Source organism: Aaosphaeria arxii, assembly GCF_010015735.1.
Source record: "Aaosphaeria arxii CBS 175.79 unplaced genomic scaffold BU24scaffold_1, whole genome shotgun sequence".
NCBI classification, from domain to species: Eukaryota; Fungi; Ascomycota; class Dothideomycetes; order Pleosporales; genus Aaosphaeria; species Aaosphaeria arxii.
The window spans coordinates 710301-726466 of NW_022983474.1; the positions used below are offsets into that span (position 1 = coordinate 710301).

At 51.6% G+C, this 16166-nt stretch overlaps 7 protein-coding genes across 7 annotated transcripts; 5 read left to right on the forward strand and 2 right to left on the reverse strand.

Moving 5' to 3' along the window:
- Positions 1–292: 292 nt before the first annotated feature.
- Positions 293–3998, forward strand: BU24DRAFT_3916 (uncharacterized protein). The gene is made up of 4 exons (XM_033525116.1): positions 293–786; positions 1170–1205; positions 1274–1721; positions 1778–3998. The coding sequence occupies exons 1-4, from the start codon at positions 706–708 to the stop codon at positions 3898–3900; spliced, it is 2688 nt and encodes an 895-aa protein (XP_033388950.1). The 5' UTR covers positions 293–705; the 3' UTR covers positions 3901–3998.
- Positions 3999–4308: 310 nt separating this feature from the next.
- BU24DRAFT_3956 (uncharacterized protein) lies at positions 4309–5847 on the reverse strand. Its single transcript, XM_033525261.1, has 2 exons — positions 5837–5847; positions 4309–5748 (listed from the first exon to the last, which is right to left on the reverse strand). The coding sequence occupies exon 2, from the start codon at positions 5559–5561 to the stop codon at positions 4497–4499; it is 1065 nt and encodes a 354-aa protein (XP_033388951.1). The 5' UTR covers positions 5562–5748; positions 5837–5847; the 3' UTR covers positions 4309–4496.
- A 337-nt stretch (positions 5848–6184) lies between these two features.
- On the forward strand, positions 6185–6696 carry BU24DRAFT_3983 (uncharacterized protein). The gene is made up of 2 exons (XM_033525378.1): positions 6185–6625; positions 6684–6696. Exon 1 carries the CDS (start codon positions 6231–6233, stop codon positions 6468–6470), a length of 240 nt encoding a protein of 79 aa, XP_033388952.1. The 5' UTR covers positions 6185–6230; the 3' UTR covers positions 6471–6625; positions 6684–6696.
- On the forward strand, positions 6344–7884 carry BU24DRAFT_416282 (uncharacterized protein). The gene is made up of 4 exons (XM_033526413.1): positions 6344–6545; positions 6602–6625; positions 6684–7197; positions 7251–7884. The coding sequence occupies exons 1-4, from the start codon at positions 6474–6476 to the stop codon at positions 7706–7708; spliced, it is 1068 nt and encodes a 355-aa protein (XP_033388953.1). The 5' UTR covers positions 6344–6473; the 3' UTR covers positions 7709–7884.
- On the forward strand, positions 7879–10906 carry BU24DRAFT_416283 (uncharacterized protein). Its single transcript, XM_033526414.1, has 3 exons — positions 7879–8859; positions 8911–9215; positions 9267–10906. The coding sequence occupies exons 1-3, from the start codon at positions 7917–7919 to the stop codon at positions 10680–10682; spliced, it is 2664 nt and encodes an 887-aa protein (XP_033388954.1). The 5' UTR covers positions 7879–7916; the 3' UTR covers positions 10683–10906.
- Positions 10907–11626: 720 nt separating this feature from the next.
- BU24DRAFT_4200 (alpha/beta-hydrolase) lies at positions 11627–13755 on the forward strand. Its single transcript, XM_033527361.1, has 4 exons — positions 11627–11967; positions 12046–12192; positions 12265–12563; positions 12676–13755. The coding sequence occupies exons 1-4, from the start codon at positions 11826–11828 to the stop codon at positions 13489–13491; spliced, it is 1404 nt and encodes a 467-aa protein (XP_033388955.1). The 5' UTR covers positions 11627–11825; the 3' UTR covers positions 13492–13755.
- A 378-nt stretch (positions 13756–14133) lies between these two features.
- On the reverse strand, positions 14134–16101 carry BU24DRAFT_403713 (translation elongation factor 1-alpha; the record flags this gene model as incomplete). Its single annotated transcript, XM_033525593.1, has 5 exons — positions 14134–15246; positions 15295–15426; positions 15804–15859; positions 15918–15988; positions 16097–16101. The coding sequence occupies 5 exons, from the start codon at positions 16099–16101 to the stop codon at positions 14134–14136; spliced, it is 1377 nt and encodes a 458-aa protein (XP_033388956.1).
- Positions 16102–16166: the final 65 nt, after the last annotated feature.

A 16166-nucleotide genomic window follows, 5' to 3' on the forward strand; every position in this document is an offset into this window, starting at 1 on the left:
AGAGACGGGGAAAAAGAAACCGACAGAGACAATAGGAAGAAGGTAAAAGGAAAGAAAAGCTCCAAAGCGAATTGTCCAATTAACCACCTCCATTCTGGTGATGTGATTTCTCCGTCCATCTATCTTCTATCCGTCCCGTCTTCCGAATCCACCCCAATTCACCCAAGTATCTTCCAATTGCAGGCATAATCTTTTTTTATTTCATTTTACATTACTCCGTACTGCACGCACCCACCGCCCATTCTCTCTCTATCCAGTCCAGTCCAAGTCAACAACCGTCAAAACATCAGAAAGGATCCAGCCTACCGACGCAGCAAGAATAACTCACTCCACTCTCTTCTTTCCCTTTCCACCCTTCCCCCGACATGACTTACACTACTCGTACCAGCATGTGATCTCATCTCAACCTAATGCTCTTGCATCACATCACATCTCATCTCACCTCTATCCGTCGCTCTCGTCAAGTAGACGACCATCATCCTATCCTCCTCCCTCATCCGACGCTTACTCCCACATCATCCAAAGGAACGCATCCCAACCCTTGCCTTGCCCCCCACCGACACCCCATCGGCTCCGACACATTATTCGGAAGAAGAACATTACATCGCCTGCTGCAACTCAACACACCCTCTCATCCTTCGTACGCCTTCCGCCTCTCTGTTGTGCCGCCTGCTTGGGGAGGCCGGTTGAGGACCCCCCATCGGCATGACACGGCCCAAGGTTCCCCCAGAGCAACGGCAGCGCACTGCCCAGGCCTGTGAGAGTTGCAAGCGACGCAAGCAAAAGGCAAGTCCAATAGATTTTCATTTCCATCTCAACGTCTCCGAGCCATGCCCCGCAAAACCTATGAGACAATGTCTATCCCAGCCAGCCAAAGACTTGCCTTCGGGCTGATTGGCTTGGTTGGCTGGCCTGCTTCCGCCTCCCGCTACGATCCGCCATACACAGTCACGAATTCGTCCACCCAGTCTCATCTTCCTAGCGTGCTTCAATTGGTTTCCCCTGTTTAGCCTCCATGCTTGCAGAACTGCATGCTATTCCCATCAGCCTATATCCGCTCATATCAACGTCCACCTGCACCAACTGTAACTCTTCGCTGTTGAAACACAGTATTCGGTACTTTTGGCAAGGTTGTCCACTTTTCCGAGTTATACTAACAGATCCTAAAGTGTAATGGCCAGTGTCCATGCAATACTTGCGACAAGGTAAACAATAGCTCCAATGCTCTCTAATCCGTGGCTATGACTATCAATCCTTGCTGACACCCTTATAGCGGAAATTCACATGCGTTTACGCTGAGCGAGATGCGCCCTCTCCTGGAGAGAATAGGCCACCCAAGAAACGAGCCATTGACGATGTCAGTCACAATGGCCAGACTGTGATCAAGACGCCCAGCAGTGCCGCAGCTTCAAACGGACTATCACCTTTTGTTCAGCATGAACATGTATCATCTCCTTCAACCCAGCACCCCTCGCTCGTTGGGGTGCAGCAGCAATCAAGGTCCGATTCGATGACCAATCTCCAGCAAATTGACCAAGCTGCTGCTGAGAAGCCTAGTGTCGAGGCAGCGGCCCGGTCTCTCCAGCAGTTCTCCACTACCCAGGCAACCGAAGAACCCTCACGGTTGATGTCGCGTGGAACTACGATCCAAAGTGGCCAAGATGAGGAAGCCGTTGTCTATACACAGACTAGAATGCTACAGGATCCAACTGGAAGATTGTGTAAGTGGACGCTATTGAATCCCCTCTCGATGATATTTGATGCTAACAAATGCTAGTATATGTTGGTGATTCGGCGACACTTTCATTCCTACAACTACTCCGAATGATGGTAGAAAACGTTGCTGGAACGTCTACTTTTACAAATGACCCTCGTCGACACAAGATCGTTGAAGGCCAATTCTCACTACCTTTGGGTGCACGACATACACATCTACTACCCGACAAGAAAACAGCCCGAGTACTAATCGATGCTTTCTTCGTCCAGACCCACGGTCTTCTCCAGATCTTTGAGCTATCGAAATTCCTAGATGACATGGACAGATGCTATTCCGATCCGCTTGCTACGGAGCCGTCCTGGCTGTGCATTATGAATCTTGTGTTTGCTATAGGGTTGACCATGGCCACACCCTTATCTGGTAGCTCAGAAGCCGTCATCATCGACAAGTTGAGGAGCGAGCATCTCGATAGGGCCGAGGTATTTTACCTTAACGCCAAACATCTCAACGACCCAATGACCGGGATGGAAGATCAAGACTTCTGGTCCGTTCAAGCACTGTTGCTCATGTCGGTTTACATGCTTGCGAAATCTAAACGCAACACCGCTTACGCCCTCCTTGGGATGGCCGTCCGCTCTGCTATGGCGCTCGGGCTACATAGAGAAGAGACTCTGATCATTTTCAGCGAAGAGGAACAGATGGCCCGGAAGAACCTCTGGCGTTCCTTGTTCGTTATTGACAGACTACTATCATGCTCTCTGGGGCGGCCCACAGCAATATCCGAGGATGACTGCTCTGGTGACTTATTGAAATCTAATGATCCCCCAGCCGAGAATGACTACAATCCTAATGTTGCAATGCCATCCTCTATGGCTGAGACCGGGGCAGCTGCTTTGGACGCCGCGGTTAGGAGCTGCTCAACGTTGGGATTGATCCTCCGAAAGGTCTACCAACAACGGAAGATCAGTATACGACTTGCCCAAGAGATCGCCGACATATGCAAAGTATGGCCACGTGCTCTTCCTCCAACACTACACTGGCGGCAGTCTGCAACAGCTACTCCTAGTCAGGGCGCAGCGATCCTACACGTCAACTTGTTCTATTGCCATTCGATAATCCTGCTCACACGGCCATTCTTTTTATATATACTGAACCTAGAAACACAACGCCAAGCCAGTCAATCGACACCTGGCAACCGTGGACCTAGGCCGTACCTGAGGATGGAAAAGTTCAGCGAGGCATGTGTCATCGCATCTACGCATACCATTCTTCTTGTCCAGAATGCCTTCGATGCTGGACATCTCTCTCGAAGAAATCCAGCCGTCATATACTTCCTCTTCGCTGCTGCTCTAGTGATATTAGCGAACGAGTTTGCCAGCCTTTACCGCGTAGAAGCCTCAGATACCTGCATATTGAATGCAATCACCATCATGTCTTACTGCGGAGAACACGATCAACAAGCTAGCCGGCTCGTCTATATCTTGGGGACGTTCCGCGATGCCGTCTTGGCTCAAAGAATGCGCCGGAGGCAAGCTCAGCAAGAGATGACGAGCCTTCCAAGCATATCGTCTCAGCTGTACGGCGTCCGGCCAGCAAATTCACAACCAGTGGCAGGCAACAATGGAAATAACGGAAACAACGGAAACAACGATACCTACAATACAGCACCGACACCCCGTCTCCACCAAGTTCCCATTCATATCTACCCCGGCATGCAGACCACGCCGTTGCCGCCCGAAGTATCAACACCTCCCAACTTCCAGAACCAGCAGGTGCTTGCCATGTCTCAACAAGACCAGCAACCGCAGCACCAGCTACAGCAGCAGCAACCCTCTCTCTCCGTCCACTTGTCGCCGATACAAAATCCACCGGACTCAACCCTCAGCCTCGACTCTTTCGCCCTCAATCCATCCCTCTCCAAGCCTCCGTCGCTATCCAACGTCCTCGACCTCTCCGCCCTCGAGTCCACCCGTGTCCCCAGCCTGTACTCCGAAGACAGCGGCGGTGACGAGCAGATCGATTTCGACGCGCTGTGGGCGTGGCCTAGCACGACGCCCGCCCTCGGCAGCCCGAGGGCTCCAGGCGATGGCGGCCTCGGCAACGGGATGTCGGACCGGACACAGGGCGTGAGCGACGGTTCAGTCCCTCTCTACGGCGTTGTGAGGACCGACGGGATGGACTAATCGACCGAACCAATAATTTCCTCGCCATTGTTTTCTCTTCTCTTCCCACGAGTTAAGGCGTTCGTCGGTCCTGTACTCCAGGACTCTTGCTTGCGGTGTGGGAAAATTCGGCTTGAGCGTTTTGTTTTGTTTTGATTCATTTCCTTTTCACCTTTCATTCTTTCTTCTGCTGGCGAGCTAGGAATCCATGGGAAGATGGGAAAAGGCTGGGTGGATATTGTTTGTTTTCGCAGTCTTATGTCGAGAAAAAGGTCAAAGATGTGTTTCGATACTGGATTGTGTAATGCCTTTTTTTCTCAATTCCCATATGTAGACCTTAATTCTTTCGACGGAAAGGTTCAGGCGATTGAAGGGGGAGGTTGACTCGATCGATTGGGAATTCAATGTCAAGATACAAAGGGATCATTTTTTCCCTTTAGAAGTTTACTTCAATTGTGCTGCCTTGCAATGCTGATGTTGCCGTCTGTCAGACATGGGGGATGGCAAATGATTTCCCGTGCATGCCCATGATACAGTGAAGAAGATGCAATATCAACAATTCACGGACAGGGGCAGCAATCTTCTCTATCATAGCTTATGCTTTCTATGCTATTCCTCTACTTCAAGTCAAAATCCCCATCACCGCCATTCCTCACCCACCCCGCCAGCGCTTCTCTCCGTACATCGTCCTTCACCACCCTCCGCGCACCAAGCACCCCACTACCCTTAACATCCGCATACGTCCTCTTCCCCAGCGCCGCCACAACCCTCGTCACAGCCAACATCGACGCGACCTCCAACACACCCCTCCACATCGACGTCCTACAAATCTGACTCGCACCCCTTGGATCGAACTGCTTCCTACCCTGCAACACCCCACCTATCAGCGTCTCCTGAAAATGCGGCGTATGCACCGCGCTGATATTACACGGCACCGCCTTCTCAAGCGCCGGCACGCTGCGTCTCGAGTGAGCGAATTCCCGCGCGGTCGGCCGCACCGCAAACGGCTGGAAGCGGTACCCGCCTTTCCATCGTTCTTCGTCGACGGCGGACATGCGACCTGAGGCGCTGAACGCCCGCTCGCACGCAGACGCGACGTACTGGCTCTCTGGCAGGACGAGGGAAGCGATGTAGGCGTTTCCCGGGGCCACGAGGAGGGATGTCAGGGACGAGAGGATGGAGGTGCACTGTGTGAGGGCGAGCTTGTCGGTGCAGGATTTGGAGAGCGTGGGCGGGGCGTCTGGGCGGGAGGGCTTCAGGCGGACGGCGCCGAGATGGCTGAAGTGGGAGCGGCCGCGAAGAGCGGAGAGGGGTGTGGTGTCGTTGCTGGTGTCTGTGTCTTCAGGGCTGGATATCGTGGGAGGTGGTGATGTCCATGGCGTGGCGTCTTCTTGGGCGGACATTACGAGTTCCATGCTGGCGTCTCCGCAGGGCGCTTCTGAGCAGTACATGTGGATTTGCACATCATCTCTGATTTTGAAGGGTTGGAATTCGGTGTCAGTCCGCGAGGTCTCGTTGATTTGGACTATGAAGCGGGATGGTGTATGGGGTGGGCGGACGAGACTTAGGCATTCATCGAGGAGGAATCGATTGAATGCCCTCAATGCTACGATCTCGGCATGCCAGTCGTGGAGAACGTTTCCGCGTGCCTGGGAGAGCTTGCTGGTGGGGAGGCATTTCATGCCCGTGCTGCATGACGGTCAGTAGTTGTTGAGATCGTTAAACATTCTGTAATTGGGATCTTTGATTTGATGCTGTAGTCAATCCGACTATTTTTACGAGGTACCGGAACTCTTATCTCTTTCGATAGTCCGGCGAAGGAACCGGGCTAGAGAAGCTCGGCTTTTACGAAGGAATATGCAAATCAATCTATTGGGACTAATAAGTAAAAGGCTTACCCTAGAGAGGCGCACACCAATTCGCCATCTTCGCTGCAATCATGAGCATATAAGCTTACGCAAGCCTTCTGGGTAAATCCGGGGAAGTTGTACCCTTAGCTAAAACGATTCCAGCCAGTGGAATCCATTCCTTTGCTCCATCGTTACGGATGCGGGGTTTGCGTTTCTCGGGAAGATGAAGGAAGGCAGAGAGGACACAGTCTGCAATTGAGTCTGCAGTGACATGAGACATATCATGGGGAGTGGGGAGGCACGTTAGGTCTGAATGTCTAAAAGGAGGAAATGGGAAAAAGATGATGTTGGATGGGATGCTTCGGTGGTGGGGGAATGAACGAATGAACGAATGAGGTCATTGAGGTATTAGGTTGAACTTGGTAGGTGGGTTGTATTGCATTGTACAAGTAACTATTTAGTATTGCCATTAATAGAATAGTCTACGAGTGGCATCTGCGTATGTGTGTGGCTCGGAGGTCTCGAAAACGGCCGGACGTGCCACCCACTCGTGCGTGCGCTGCATCAACCTTATCGCCGCAGACCCGCAACTGTAACAGCTCCATCCAGCCTACCCCAGTCCCAGCCCAAAACCAGCTTTGCTATTGCACCACGCCGCTGCGACATATCTATCCCGTACACTATAATACCACACTTCCGGCCGCCCTGTCTGACACCCCCCATAATGCAAGCCTTCGGTGAGGAATGTCTCTTCGGCGCTCCGTCGCTTTTGCGACACAGACGCTCACTGTCACCGTAGTACCAAAGACCCGTCGAGTAAGAAAGACATACACATACATTGTATTGCAAGACATTGGCTGACAACTGCGCAGCCCAAGTTCGATCTACACCTCAAAGTATGTTCATTCGTGTCAATCAAGCAAGCATTCCGGCAGGGATAGTGACGAGTTGCAGCTCATCGACCTTAACAACGTCCCACTCGTCTCCGGATCGTCCTTCATAAAATGGCACCTCACACACTCAACAGCGGCTGAGCATCGCGGTCGCACGGATAAGAAGCCTATAAAAGACCACAAGGTCGTTTACGACTACGAGGTTACCTGCCCAGTCCGACTCACGGTCGATAAAAATGGCATGCTGCAAGAGGCCTGGATAGAATTCGAAGTAATACAGGAGTACGCAGGTGGAGGCCGCGGAGAAAGGATAGACTTGGGAAACGTAAAGCTCGACCTTGCTGAGTATGTGGAGCCGAGTGAGATATCCCGGACAAATGGTGAAGAGCCAGGAGTTACGAGGAGATACCTCATGCAGGACAGCAAGATCAACAGTACGCTCAAGATTGGCATATACATGAAGCAAACAGAGGGCGATAAGAACTTCATCAGTCCTCCACTGCGAACCGCACAGGTTTTTAGCGGCATTGCGGGTATTGTGTCGGGCGATCAGGTCGATCCGGAGGAGACTGGTGGTAAGATTTTGACCTCTTGAAACTCCACTCTACAGTACTGACATCTTCGAAAGTCACATCATCTCTCAATAGCAGAACGCAGGAAACCGGAGAGCTACAAGATATGTACAGGCGAACGCTGGCGGCATACTGGTCAGCTCAGCCTGGAGAGTTAAAGGCGGACGAATGTATTGAAGACATATTCGCTGGCGGCACCGGATGGGGAGATCGAGAAAAGCCATACGAGTCACAGCAGCACGGCATACGTTTCATGACAGGCGATGGTTCCAGCTCTATGAGCGAAAATGAAAGCCGTCGCCGGCGAGGCCTCAGTGTGAATCGCAAATCGCATGAAACATTGCGGCCTGGCGATACACGAAGACATTCGCCGGGAGTTCGCGGCAGAGGAAGCTTGGAGCAGCAGGCCCAACACATGAAGATCGAGGCAGAGAGAAATCGAGCAAAACGTCACCAAGGGGTAGACGAGTTCGATCTCAGGGAAGATCTATGTAGTTGGAAACTTCCAATATAAAAAACGGCCCATCCCATAAAAAGGACGTCATCTAGAAGAGACGCGATCATTACCAGCGCCCTGACACGTGAGTTGGCGACAACGAACTTGCGGGGCTTGGCATTACCGAGCGGCGAAAAAAGTTCCGATCTTTTATGTAGAAATGATATGACCATGTCGCATGCTTTTGTGATCACCCAACCCTAGAATTTTTCCCACTCTCTCCTTCATGCTGCATGCCTCTCGCCTCTCGAATGCATTCGTTTGCATCCGTTGCGAGCTGAATCTTGCGCGACCACGGGTCTCCCCATTCTCCCGTCCCGCCCACTCACGTCTTTCCTCCTCTGTGCGACCAAGGGACGCCTTCGATGATGCATTTGCTCAACCTGCTAAGCCCGCCGAACCGGAGGCTCCCGTCGAAACTACTGAAGCCGAAACACCACGTCGAAGGGAAAAGCTGAGTGAGAGGCCTTTAGGGAAGGTCAGGAGGCGGAAGGGCAAGACGATTCGAGAAAGGACGGCGCAATTGGATGGAATCAAGGCATTGGGGAAGGACGCACGAATTCTTGTACTTCGAGAAGTCGAGGACAAATCACGGAAAGCGGATACGCAAGAGAGCAATGCCGCCCCCGACGATGGCATTGTCGAAAACTCGACCGATGCATCTAAAATAATGGACGCCCTAAAAGCTGAATCAATTCGAGTTGGCCAGGAAGACGTCAATCTACAACTCGAGAAGCTCCGCCCCCGAACGCATTCCGACCCAGACGAACCGCACTATGTCACGTTAGCGACGTTCAAGGAACTCAATAAAACGTTAAAGAAGAGTTTTACAGTAAAACAACTGTCTAAATACTATTCAGTAATGAAGGGTGTCCAGGAAGGATCTGTGAAGAAGGAGGTCCTCCGAGAGCTGAAATTGGTCGAGGATAGACGGTTGAACACTTTGGAACGCACAGAATGGTACCCTGGAACGACTAGCATCAAGAGACGCCTGCCAGGCCGTTTGGCAGCTGCAAAGGGTCCACAACCGAGACCAATTGCTAAGCCTTTGCTTATCGATCAAATTCTGCGGACGATTTGGAACGTTGTGCTCTTAGAAGAGATCGAGGCACCGGGGGAGATGGAGCTGACATTGAAGCCATGGCAGCTTTCACTCCTGAACATTGGGGGTACGTTATCTTATGCACTTCCACTCGTCTCCATGCTTACATTCATCATAGAACACTCAGCGCTGGATAGAATCCGGAACACTCGCAAAGCTAAAGTGGAGATATTCTCACCCCACAATGTGCTAAGAATCACTGCCGATAAAAGCTCTGCCGAGTATACAACGAGTGACATTGAGGAAGTTTTGTCACAAGTTCAGTCGCACAAGTTTGATCTGTCTGCGTATCAATGGTTGCTTGACGAGCACGCCACAATGGCCAATCGTAAAGGGGGTATGTCTGACCTCGTCTCGCAAGAAGCACTAGAGCAGATAAGTAGTCTGAGTGGAACTGTGCTCCGTGTTATACATGATGATGCGGTATGATTTTCCCATCCAATGGAACTAGCGTCAGTCCTAACAACTACACAGATCGTCATACGAGGCATGCGCTCCGAGTCGATCCAAGAAGCAGTACGACTACTTGTCAATATGTTGCCTTTGAAGGAAACGTATGATTATACCTTACATACGGGTCACGTCAATTCCAAGCAGGTTCAGCAACAGCTCTTTCCACCTATGTTCAACGACTCACTCGATTATCGCTTCCGTGGCTCACAGATGGCACGCTATGTTTATCCTGTCGAAGCAGTCTCCAGGAGAGATCATGACAATGTTCATGTGGGTCCATCAACAGCCAAGGAGTCTGGGATAGAACCTACAACTGTACGACCGCCCGAGGATGTCAGCCATTCTGCGGTGTTGAAATCACTGCAAAGTTATGTTCAACAAGTTCCCGCGATTCACCGTTCTGAATTCAAGGACATCGTATCTGACGGTGAAGCAACCTGGGCTCCTGTCGCTGAAACGAAAATCAGTGCTAGATATGGCCAAGCATTGTTTCCGAATAGGAGCAACATTGAAGATACAGACACAATGTTGGCTTCAAAGTCCACCTTCACGAACGTTGTTCCAAGCATTTCTACAATCCTCAGCGAAAGCGACTCTGCACAACCGAACCCGCCTATCTTAGACTACATGTTCATACCTTCGCCACTCCAGACGAACAGACTTGAGGACAATCAAAGCTACCCAAGACTCCACCTCCGTTTCCGCATTCTAGGTCAACCGCAGCTTTCTTCGGTTAACATTATCTTCAATAAGATATGCCATGATGTCCTTCTGCCTGACCAGGCTACCGACATTCGATTCGACTCCTATCAGAGGCTTCGATTGCGGTCGCCGTTGAAGGACCCCAACATCCGGGACTTCGCCGAAATCGTCACCGCCAATATTTCAAGTGGAACCCGTTTGACAGCTCCCGAGTCTTTGACCCTCAACATCCCAAATTGGGTGATTCCCGGCCAGTCCCGAAGTGATGCAACGTCTCGACAAGTGGAATATATGTTTAGCGGTATACAGCATCGACAATCCCTATCTTTGCAATATCAAGGCCTTCCCATGGGATACAGCACGAGTGAGGGCAATAAACTGAGCCAGAACAACGGGGAGTTGTCACTTTCCTTCTACCACTTTCATCCCACGACGGCGCAGGGGACGACAGTAACGAATGACGCCTCTGAACAAGTCCAAAAGTTTTTGAACACCGCGTTTGCGGTTTCTGAACGCATTACGCGCGCCGCCAATGCCCCGCAGTGGTTGAGGAAGATCGCTGGTGATAGTCTCGCAGCGAGGGAAATGCGACCAAGTTCGGTGCAAGACGTCACGGCTGCTGCTGAGATTCCCGAGGATCAGGCGCTCAAAATCACAGAAGACGTCAAGAAGACAGAAGACGTCGATAAGTCAGAAGACATGCCTGTGAATAGTGTCCAGGACCGACTTCTCTAACGAAATGTATGTACGAAGGAAAATGGGTCTAGAACGGGAAAAATTACCAGCATTATTATCATCATCTAGACAAACGATGATATGTATTTTAACTGCATTGAACCTGGCGCCAGCATCATGTATAAAAGCATTGTACATTCTTGTATATTTAGACAGAACTACCACTTCCCTCAAGGGGGCCGGCCAATCAAGGTGCTAGATATCAATCCAATCCAATCGAGAAGCACAAGAAGTTCTGTAGTTAGTGATGTATCAATCCAAACATCCGTTCAGAACTCACGAGCATATAACTTCAAGTACAGAGGGTTGGCACGCCGGGCTAGATATTATGCCCACAACAGTGCATTCGCGAGGTTTTATTGTAAGGACGTAAGACTGTTTACTGACTACAACACATTCTGAAATAGACACTTTAGGTATTATAGGAAATTCACAAAGCTAGCAGATGGATATACAATCGAGCCACTTGTAAGTTATGCCCTAGCTCCAGCCCTGTCTGTGATCTTGCCCGAGAAGGTTTATGATCAACGGTGCTCGCGTGCAGGTAGTGTCGTTGATGACAGGGATGTATTCGGTACAAGCGAATGCAACGACCAATGCCATCACATCATCCAACCCAAATGCTCGACAGGCGAGATCTTCACATTTCCTCCGGTTACGCGTCCCTTCATTCGTTCTGTCGTGACCAAGCGGATCGTCTACAGACACGGCAGGGCAGGACGATACGATCTACAGGGCATGTGACAGTTCCTTTCGCTAAGGCTGATGAGCCTACTTGAACGTCCGTTCTGGCATTGTCAGGACGGAAACTCCTACACTGCAACTTCGTTCCTTCGCACACCGCAAGAAGTACCAAAACACCTCTTACGGCCGTATATGGTTGATATTTGATCTACTGTAGGCGCACTCTGGCCTATCTCCTCGATATATATACCAAGCTGCACTTTTGTCCACCGTTGAAGTGGGGTTGCCTCGGTAGGGGGCTAGTTTAGGCATAGCTTTCCAACTACCTGCTGCATCTTCGCCGCTTTTTTGTCATTTACTGTGTATACATCTCACAAACACGCTGTGCAAACCGACTCCCTTCCGTTTCTCTACAGTCTGCCCAGCTGCAGCTGAAGAGATACACCGCAGACACAAAGCATGCTAGGCAAGCTCGCCTGGGAGGCATTTAGCCTCTCATACGGCCTGTTCAACTACACTCTGCTTGTCGCATTCGCTACTCTTCGTGACGGCGTGCTGTTCAAACGACCAAGCAGGGAGGAGGCGAAGCAGCTTTCAATTGGTGAGTAGTAATTCTTCCGCAGAAAAGAAAACCCCCCTCATCATTTGGAACCAAGCTGATCCGTTCTTCGCAATGTAGCTCAACAGCGATACTGGGATCTTAGCAACTCGCCCTTCCCTGGATTCAAACACGCATTTCAAACGCTCAGAAACGGTACCAAGCTGCATTATGTTGTGAGAGATACGCCCTCCGGCAAGGGCAAGAATGTCGCCATCTTCATCCATGGTACGGTACCTTGAAAGACGAATAGAGAGTTCCTCACAACTTGAATGTTTTCTCACAGATGTTACAATCTAGGATTCCCCGACTCTTTCGGCCTCTGGAAATCCATCCTTGGGAATCCCGCGCTCGCTGATTACATTCTGATCGCCGTTGATCTACCGGGCTATGGAGGAAGCGACAGCTTGCCTGGATACAGCCCGAATGAGGTTCTGGAGACCATGACGGGCTTCATTCTCGCCATGAGAGAGAAACACGTCCAGCAGGGAGCGAGGCTTGTCATGGTGACACACGATTGGGGAGCCATAGTCGGCACTCGACTCGCAGCAGAGGCGAAGGAGCTCGCAGACCGATGGATCATTACTTCTGCTGTTATTGTGAGTTTTCCCCTCCACTCCTCCCTTCCCAAGGTCTCACAAGCCCGAACACCATGAACGGTCGCAAACGCATGCAAGCAAGCAAGCTAACAAGTACCGCCTTCTCCCATAGCCCGCACAAGTAAAGTCCAACGTAACAACCCGCCTCGCCTCCTCCCAGCAAATGCTCCGCACCTACCTCTCCAACCCGCTCAACACGCGCCTCCTGAAAGCCGCCTACGCGACCTCGCAGCCCATCGTCTCCCAGCTCCGCCGCTCCTTCTACATCTTCGTCTTCCTGACGCCCCGGCCCCTGACCCGCTGGTTCATGCGCATGGGCGACTTCTGGGCCACCCGCAACGTGCACAAGGTCGCCTTCGGCGTCAAGCTCAGCCAGCCCATGACGCCCGCGCAGTCCGCGGAAGCCATGGCGATAACGGGGGGCCCGGGAGCTGAGCAATTCTCCACGCAGACTGGCCCCGAGGACGGCGGCCAGACGTATTCGGCGAGCGTGCGCGCCCGCGCAAACGACTTCGGCATGTTCGAGAAGACGAGGCTGTACCGCGAGAAGCTGGGCCTCGGCGTCTGGGAGAAGAGCATCGAGACCGTCGTCGCGCTCTCGGAGATCCAGAGTTCTTCGTCGTCTTCGACTGGGGCGGGGATCTTCGAGGACGGCCCCCAGGGTGCGTTGAAGGCGCCTGCCACGATCGTGCAAGGAAAGTACGACACGGCGTTTGAGCACCGGCTCGGGCTCGACGGCATTGGCGATTACCTGACGAGGGGGAGCCAGGCGATCGTGCTGGATAGGACGGCCCATTGGATTCCGCATGCCGGGTTTGGGGCTAGGGTGTTGGGCGACATCGTGGCGTGGGCGATGGAGGGGGAGAAGGTTGCGTTTAGGGAGAGGTTTGGGGGCGAGGGTGAAGTGCAGTTTGTTGTGGATAAGTGAGGGGATGGGTTACGATGTGGGCTACGGTCTCCGAGGATGCGTGAAGTACAGCTGTGAGTTATGAACTGTTAAGTTGGCTTTATGAGGCGGTCAAGACGGGAGATTTATGATGACTTGCATGTTAAGATACCATTACTCTTTCAATCGTTTTAGCTGAATCTTGAAATACGTTTGAAATTTGAGAATTTGTGGGAAAGCAATTGAGTGATAGAGATACTTCCTATGTCGTTCAGTCGTCTTGGATGAGTTCGAGATATACGTACGATGCGTCAGACTGGTATGTCAAGATACTGTCGACAAGAGCTCTCTGTTCAACAAATACCACGGCCAGCACAGTCAATCAATGGTATATAATGAAGACATATGGAAGGGAGGGAAAGTCTCACGTTAGATCAAGCAAAAACATCGCATCACATCAATCATTCAAAGTAGAGAAAGGTTGTGTCCACCATAGCATCATTGGTATTCATTATGAAATTCTATGGAAGGACCACGCCATGACACCCAACCGTAATGCATTCAGTCAATTAAAAGTTCATCACGGCCTTGTCCCAAAGCCACCGCATCCCCAGAATCCGGTATCTGGAACTTTTTTGGAGAAGGAGTAGAAGGAAAACAAGAGACCTAAGCGACGTTGATCGCTTATTTCTTGGAGGCCTTCTGGGCGGCCTTGGTGACCTTACCGGCACCCTTGTCGGACTTCTCGACGGACTTGATGACACCGACGGCGACGGTCTGGCGCATGTCACGGACGGCGAAACGACCGAGAGGGGGGTAGGCGGTGAAAGCCTCAACGCACATAGGCTTGGAGGGAACCATCTTGACGATGGCAGCATCACCAGACTTGATGAACTTAGGGCTGTTCTCAGTAGACTTTCCGGTACGGCGGTCAATCTTCTCGAGGAGCTCAGAGAACTTGCAAGCAATGTGGGCAGTGTGGCAATCGAGGACGGGAGCGTAACCAGCACCGACCTGACCAGGGTGGTTAAGGACGATGACCTGGGCGTTGAAGGAGTCAGCACCCTTGGGGGGATCGTTCTTGGAGTCACCAGCGACGTTTCCACGACGGATCTCCTTGACGGAGACGTTCTTGACGTTGAAACCGACGTTGTCACCGGGAACACCCTCGGCAAGCTGCTCGTGGTGCATCTCGACGGACTTGACTTCAGTGGTGACACCAGCGGGGGCGAAGGTGACGACCATACCGGCCTTGATGACACCGGTCTCGACACGACCGACGGGCACCGTGCCAATACCACCGATCTTGTAGACATCCTGGAGGGGAAGACGGAGGGGCTTGTCGGAGGGACGGACGGGGGTATCGATGGCATCGATAGCCTCGAGGAGGGTCTTTCCGGTGGACTTGGTCTTGGTCTCCTTCTCCCAGCCCTTGTACCAGGGGCAGTTGGTGGAGGCCTCAATCATGTTGTCACCGTTGAAACCGGAGATGGGCACGAAGGGAACGTGCTTGGGGTTGTATCCGACCTTCTTGATGAAGTTGGAGGTCTCCTTGATGATCTCCTGGAAACGGGCCTCAGACCACTTGGTGGTGTCCATCTTGTTGATGGCGACGATGAGCTGCTTGACACCGAGAGTGTAGGCGAGAAGAGCGTGCTCACGGGTCTGGCCATCCTTGGAGATACCAGCCTCGAACTCACCAGTACCGGCGGCAATGATGAGAATAGCGCAATCGGCCTGGGAGGTACCAGTGATCATGTTCTTGATGAAATCACGGTGACCGGGGGCGTCAATGACCTAGAAAATATTAGTATAAGACTTCTTTAGCTGGAGATATCCACATACAGTGACGTAGTACTTGGGAGTCTCGAACTTCCAGAGAGCGATATCAATGGTGATACCACGCTCACGCTCGGCCTTCAGCTTGTCAAGGACCCACGCATACTTGAAGGAACCCTTTCCGAGTTCGGCGGCTTCCTGAGTTGGGAATTAGCATCGATTCAATTGCTTTAGAGGAGACTTTGGGACAAATGATCTGGGGTAGACGATTTGGGATAGACGAAGATGAACATGAGGGGTCTTGTGTCGTGCAGCAGTAGGGCCGTAGCGAAGCGAGCCGCATGAGCCAAGCGCTGCAAAAAATAAAATGTGCGTCATAGGGTTGTGGATTGGCGAGTTCCCGATCGGGAATAGCGCTAGCGCGTAAAAAGTTCGCACAACCCCACCAGCCAAATTGCCCCTCAGCGATAAGCCCAAAATAGTCATGGGCGGCTCTTTGAGAGGAAAAAGTGGCGGTTTTTCGTCGGTGAAAAAGGGAAATGAAAATCCCAAAGAAGGGAGTCTTTGTGACTTACCTTCTCGAACTTCTCGATAGTACGCTTGTCAATACCACCGCACTTGTAGATCAAGTCTGTATTCCATTGTGAGCATTTGTTACCCCGCATTGGGTTCGAGGAGGGGAGGCTTACGACCGGTGGTGGTCGACTTTCCAGAGTCGACGTGGCCGATGACGACGACGTTGATATGAGTCTTCTCCTTACTGCGATGATTGTTAGTGTGATGTTCTTGATGGTGATGACGATGACGATGCACGATTGGCGCTGCGCTGAGCGATGAATGCGTGCTGAGTGAGAAGAGTTTGACTTACCCCATGTTGACGGTTGTGTATGTGTGATTTTAGAGTGGTGGAAAAAAGGTTGAAATCTCCTGTAGAAAAG

What these genes read in the sequence shown, in the direction of transcription:
- BU24DRAFT_416282 (XM_033526413.1), top strand. Translation starts at nt 6,474, where the DNA reads ATGTCTCTTCGGCGCTCCGTCGCTTTTGCGACACAGACGCTCACTGTC. An exon ending in AGTTCGATCTACACCTCAAA is followed by an intron (nt 6,626 to 6,683) that starts GTATGTTCATTC and finishes GACGAGTTGCAG; the next exon opens with CTCATCGACCTTAACAACGT. An exon ending in CGATCCGGAGGAGACTGGTG is followed by an intron (nt 7,198 to 7,250) that starts GTAAGATTTTGA and finishes CATCTTCGAAAG; the next exon opens with TCACATCATCTCTCAATAGC.
- BU24DRAFT_3956 (XM_033525261.1), bottom strand. Translation starts at nt 5,561, where the DNA reads ATGAAATGCCTCCCCACCAGCAAGCTCTCCCAGGCACGCGGAAACGTT.
- BU24DRAFT_4200 (XM_033527361.1), top strand. Translation starts at nt 11,826, where the DNA reads ATGCTAGGCAAGCTCGCCTGGGAGGCATTTAGCCTCTCATACGGCCTG. An exon ending in GGCGAAGCAGCTTTCAATTG is followed by an intron (nt 11,968 to 12,045) that starts GTGAGTAGTAAT and finishes TTCGCAATGTAG; the next exon opens with CTCAACAGCGATACTGGGAT. An exon ending in TGTCGCCATCTTCATCCATG is followed by an intron (nt 12,193 to 12,264) that starts GTACGGTACCTT and finishes GTTACAATCTAG; the next exon opens with GATTCCCCGACTCTTTCGGC.
- BU24DRAFT_3983 (XM_033525378.1), top strand. Translation starts at nt 6,231, where the DNA reads ATGTGTGTGGCTCGGAGGTCTCGAAAACGGCCGGACGTGCCACCCACT.
- BU24DRAFT_416283 (XM_033526414.1), top strand. Translation starts at nt 7,917, where the DNA reads ATGCTGCATGCCTCTCGCCTCTCGAATGCATTCGTTTGCATCCGTTGC. An exon ending in TTCACTCCTGAACATTGGGG is followed by an intron (nt 8,860 to 8,910) that starts GTACGTTATCTT and finishes CATTCATCATAG; the next exon opens with AACACTCAGCGCTGGATAGA. An exon ending in GTGTTATACATGATGATGCG is followed by an intron (nt 9,216 to 9,266) that starts GTATGATTTTCC and finishes ACAACTACACAG; the next exon opens with ATCGTCATACGAGGCATGCG.
- BU24DRAFT_3916 (XM_033525116.1), top strand. Translation starts at nt 706, where the DNA reads ATGACACGGCCCAAGGTTCCCCCAGAGCAACGGCAGCGCACTGCCCAG. An exon ending in CATGCAATACTTGCGACAAG is followed by an intron (nt 1,206 to 1,273) that starts GTAAACAATAGC and finishes ACACCCTTATAG; the next exon opens with CGGAAATTCACATGCGTTTA. An exon ending in GGATCCAACTGGAAGATTGT is followed by an intron (nt 1,722 to 1,777) that starts GTAAGTGGACGC and finishes AACAAATGCTAG; the next exon opens with TATATGTTGGTGATTCGGCG.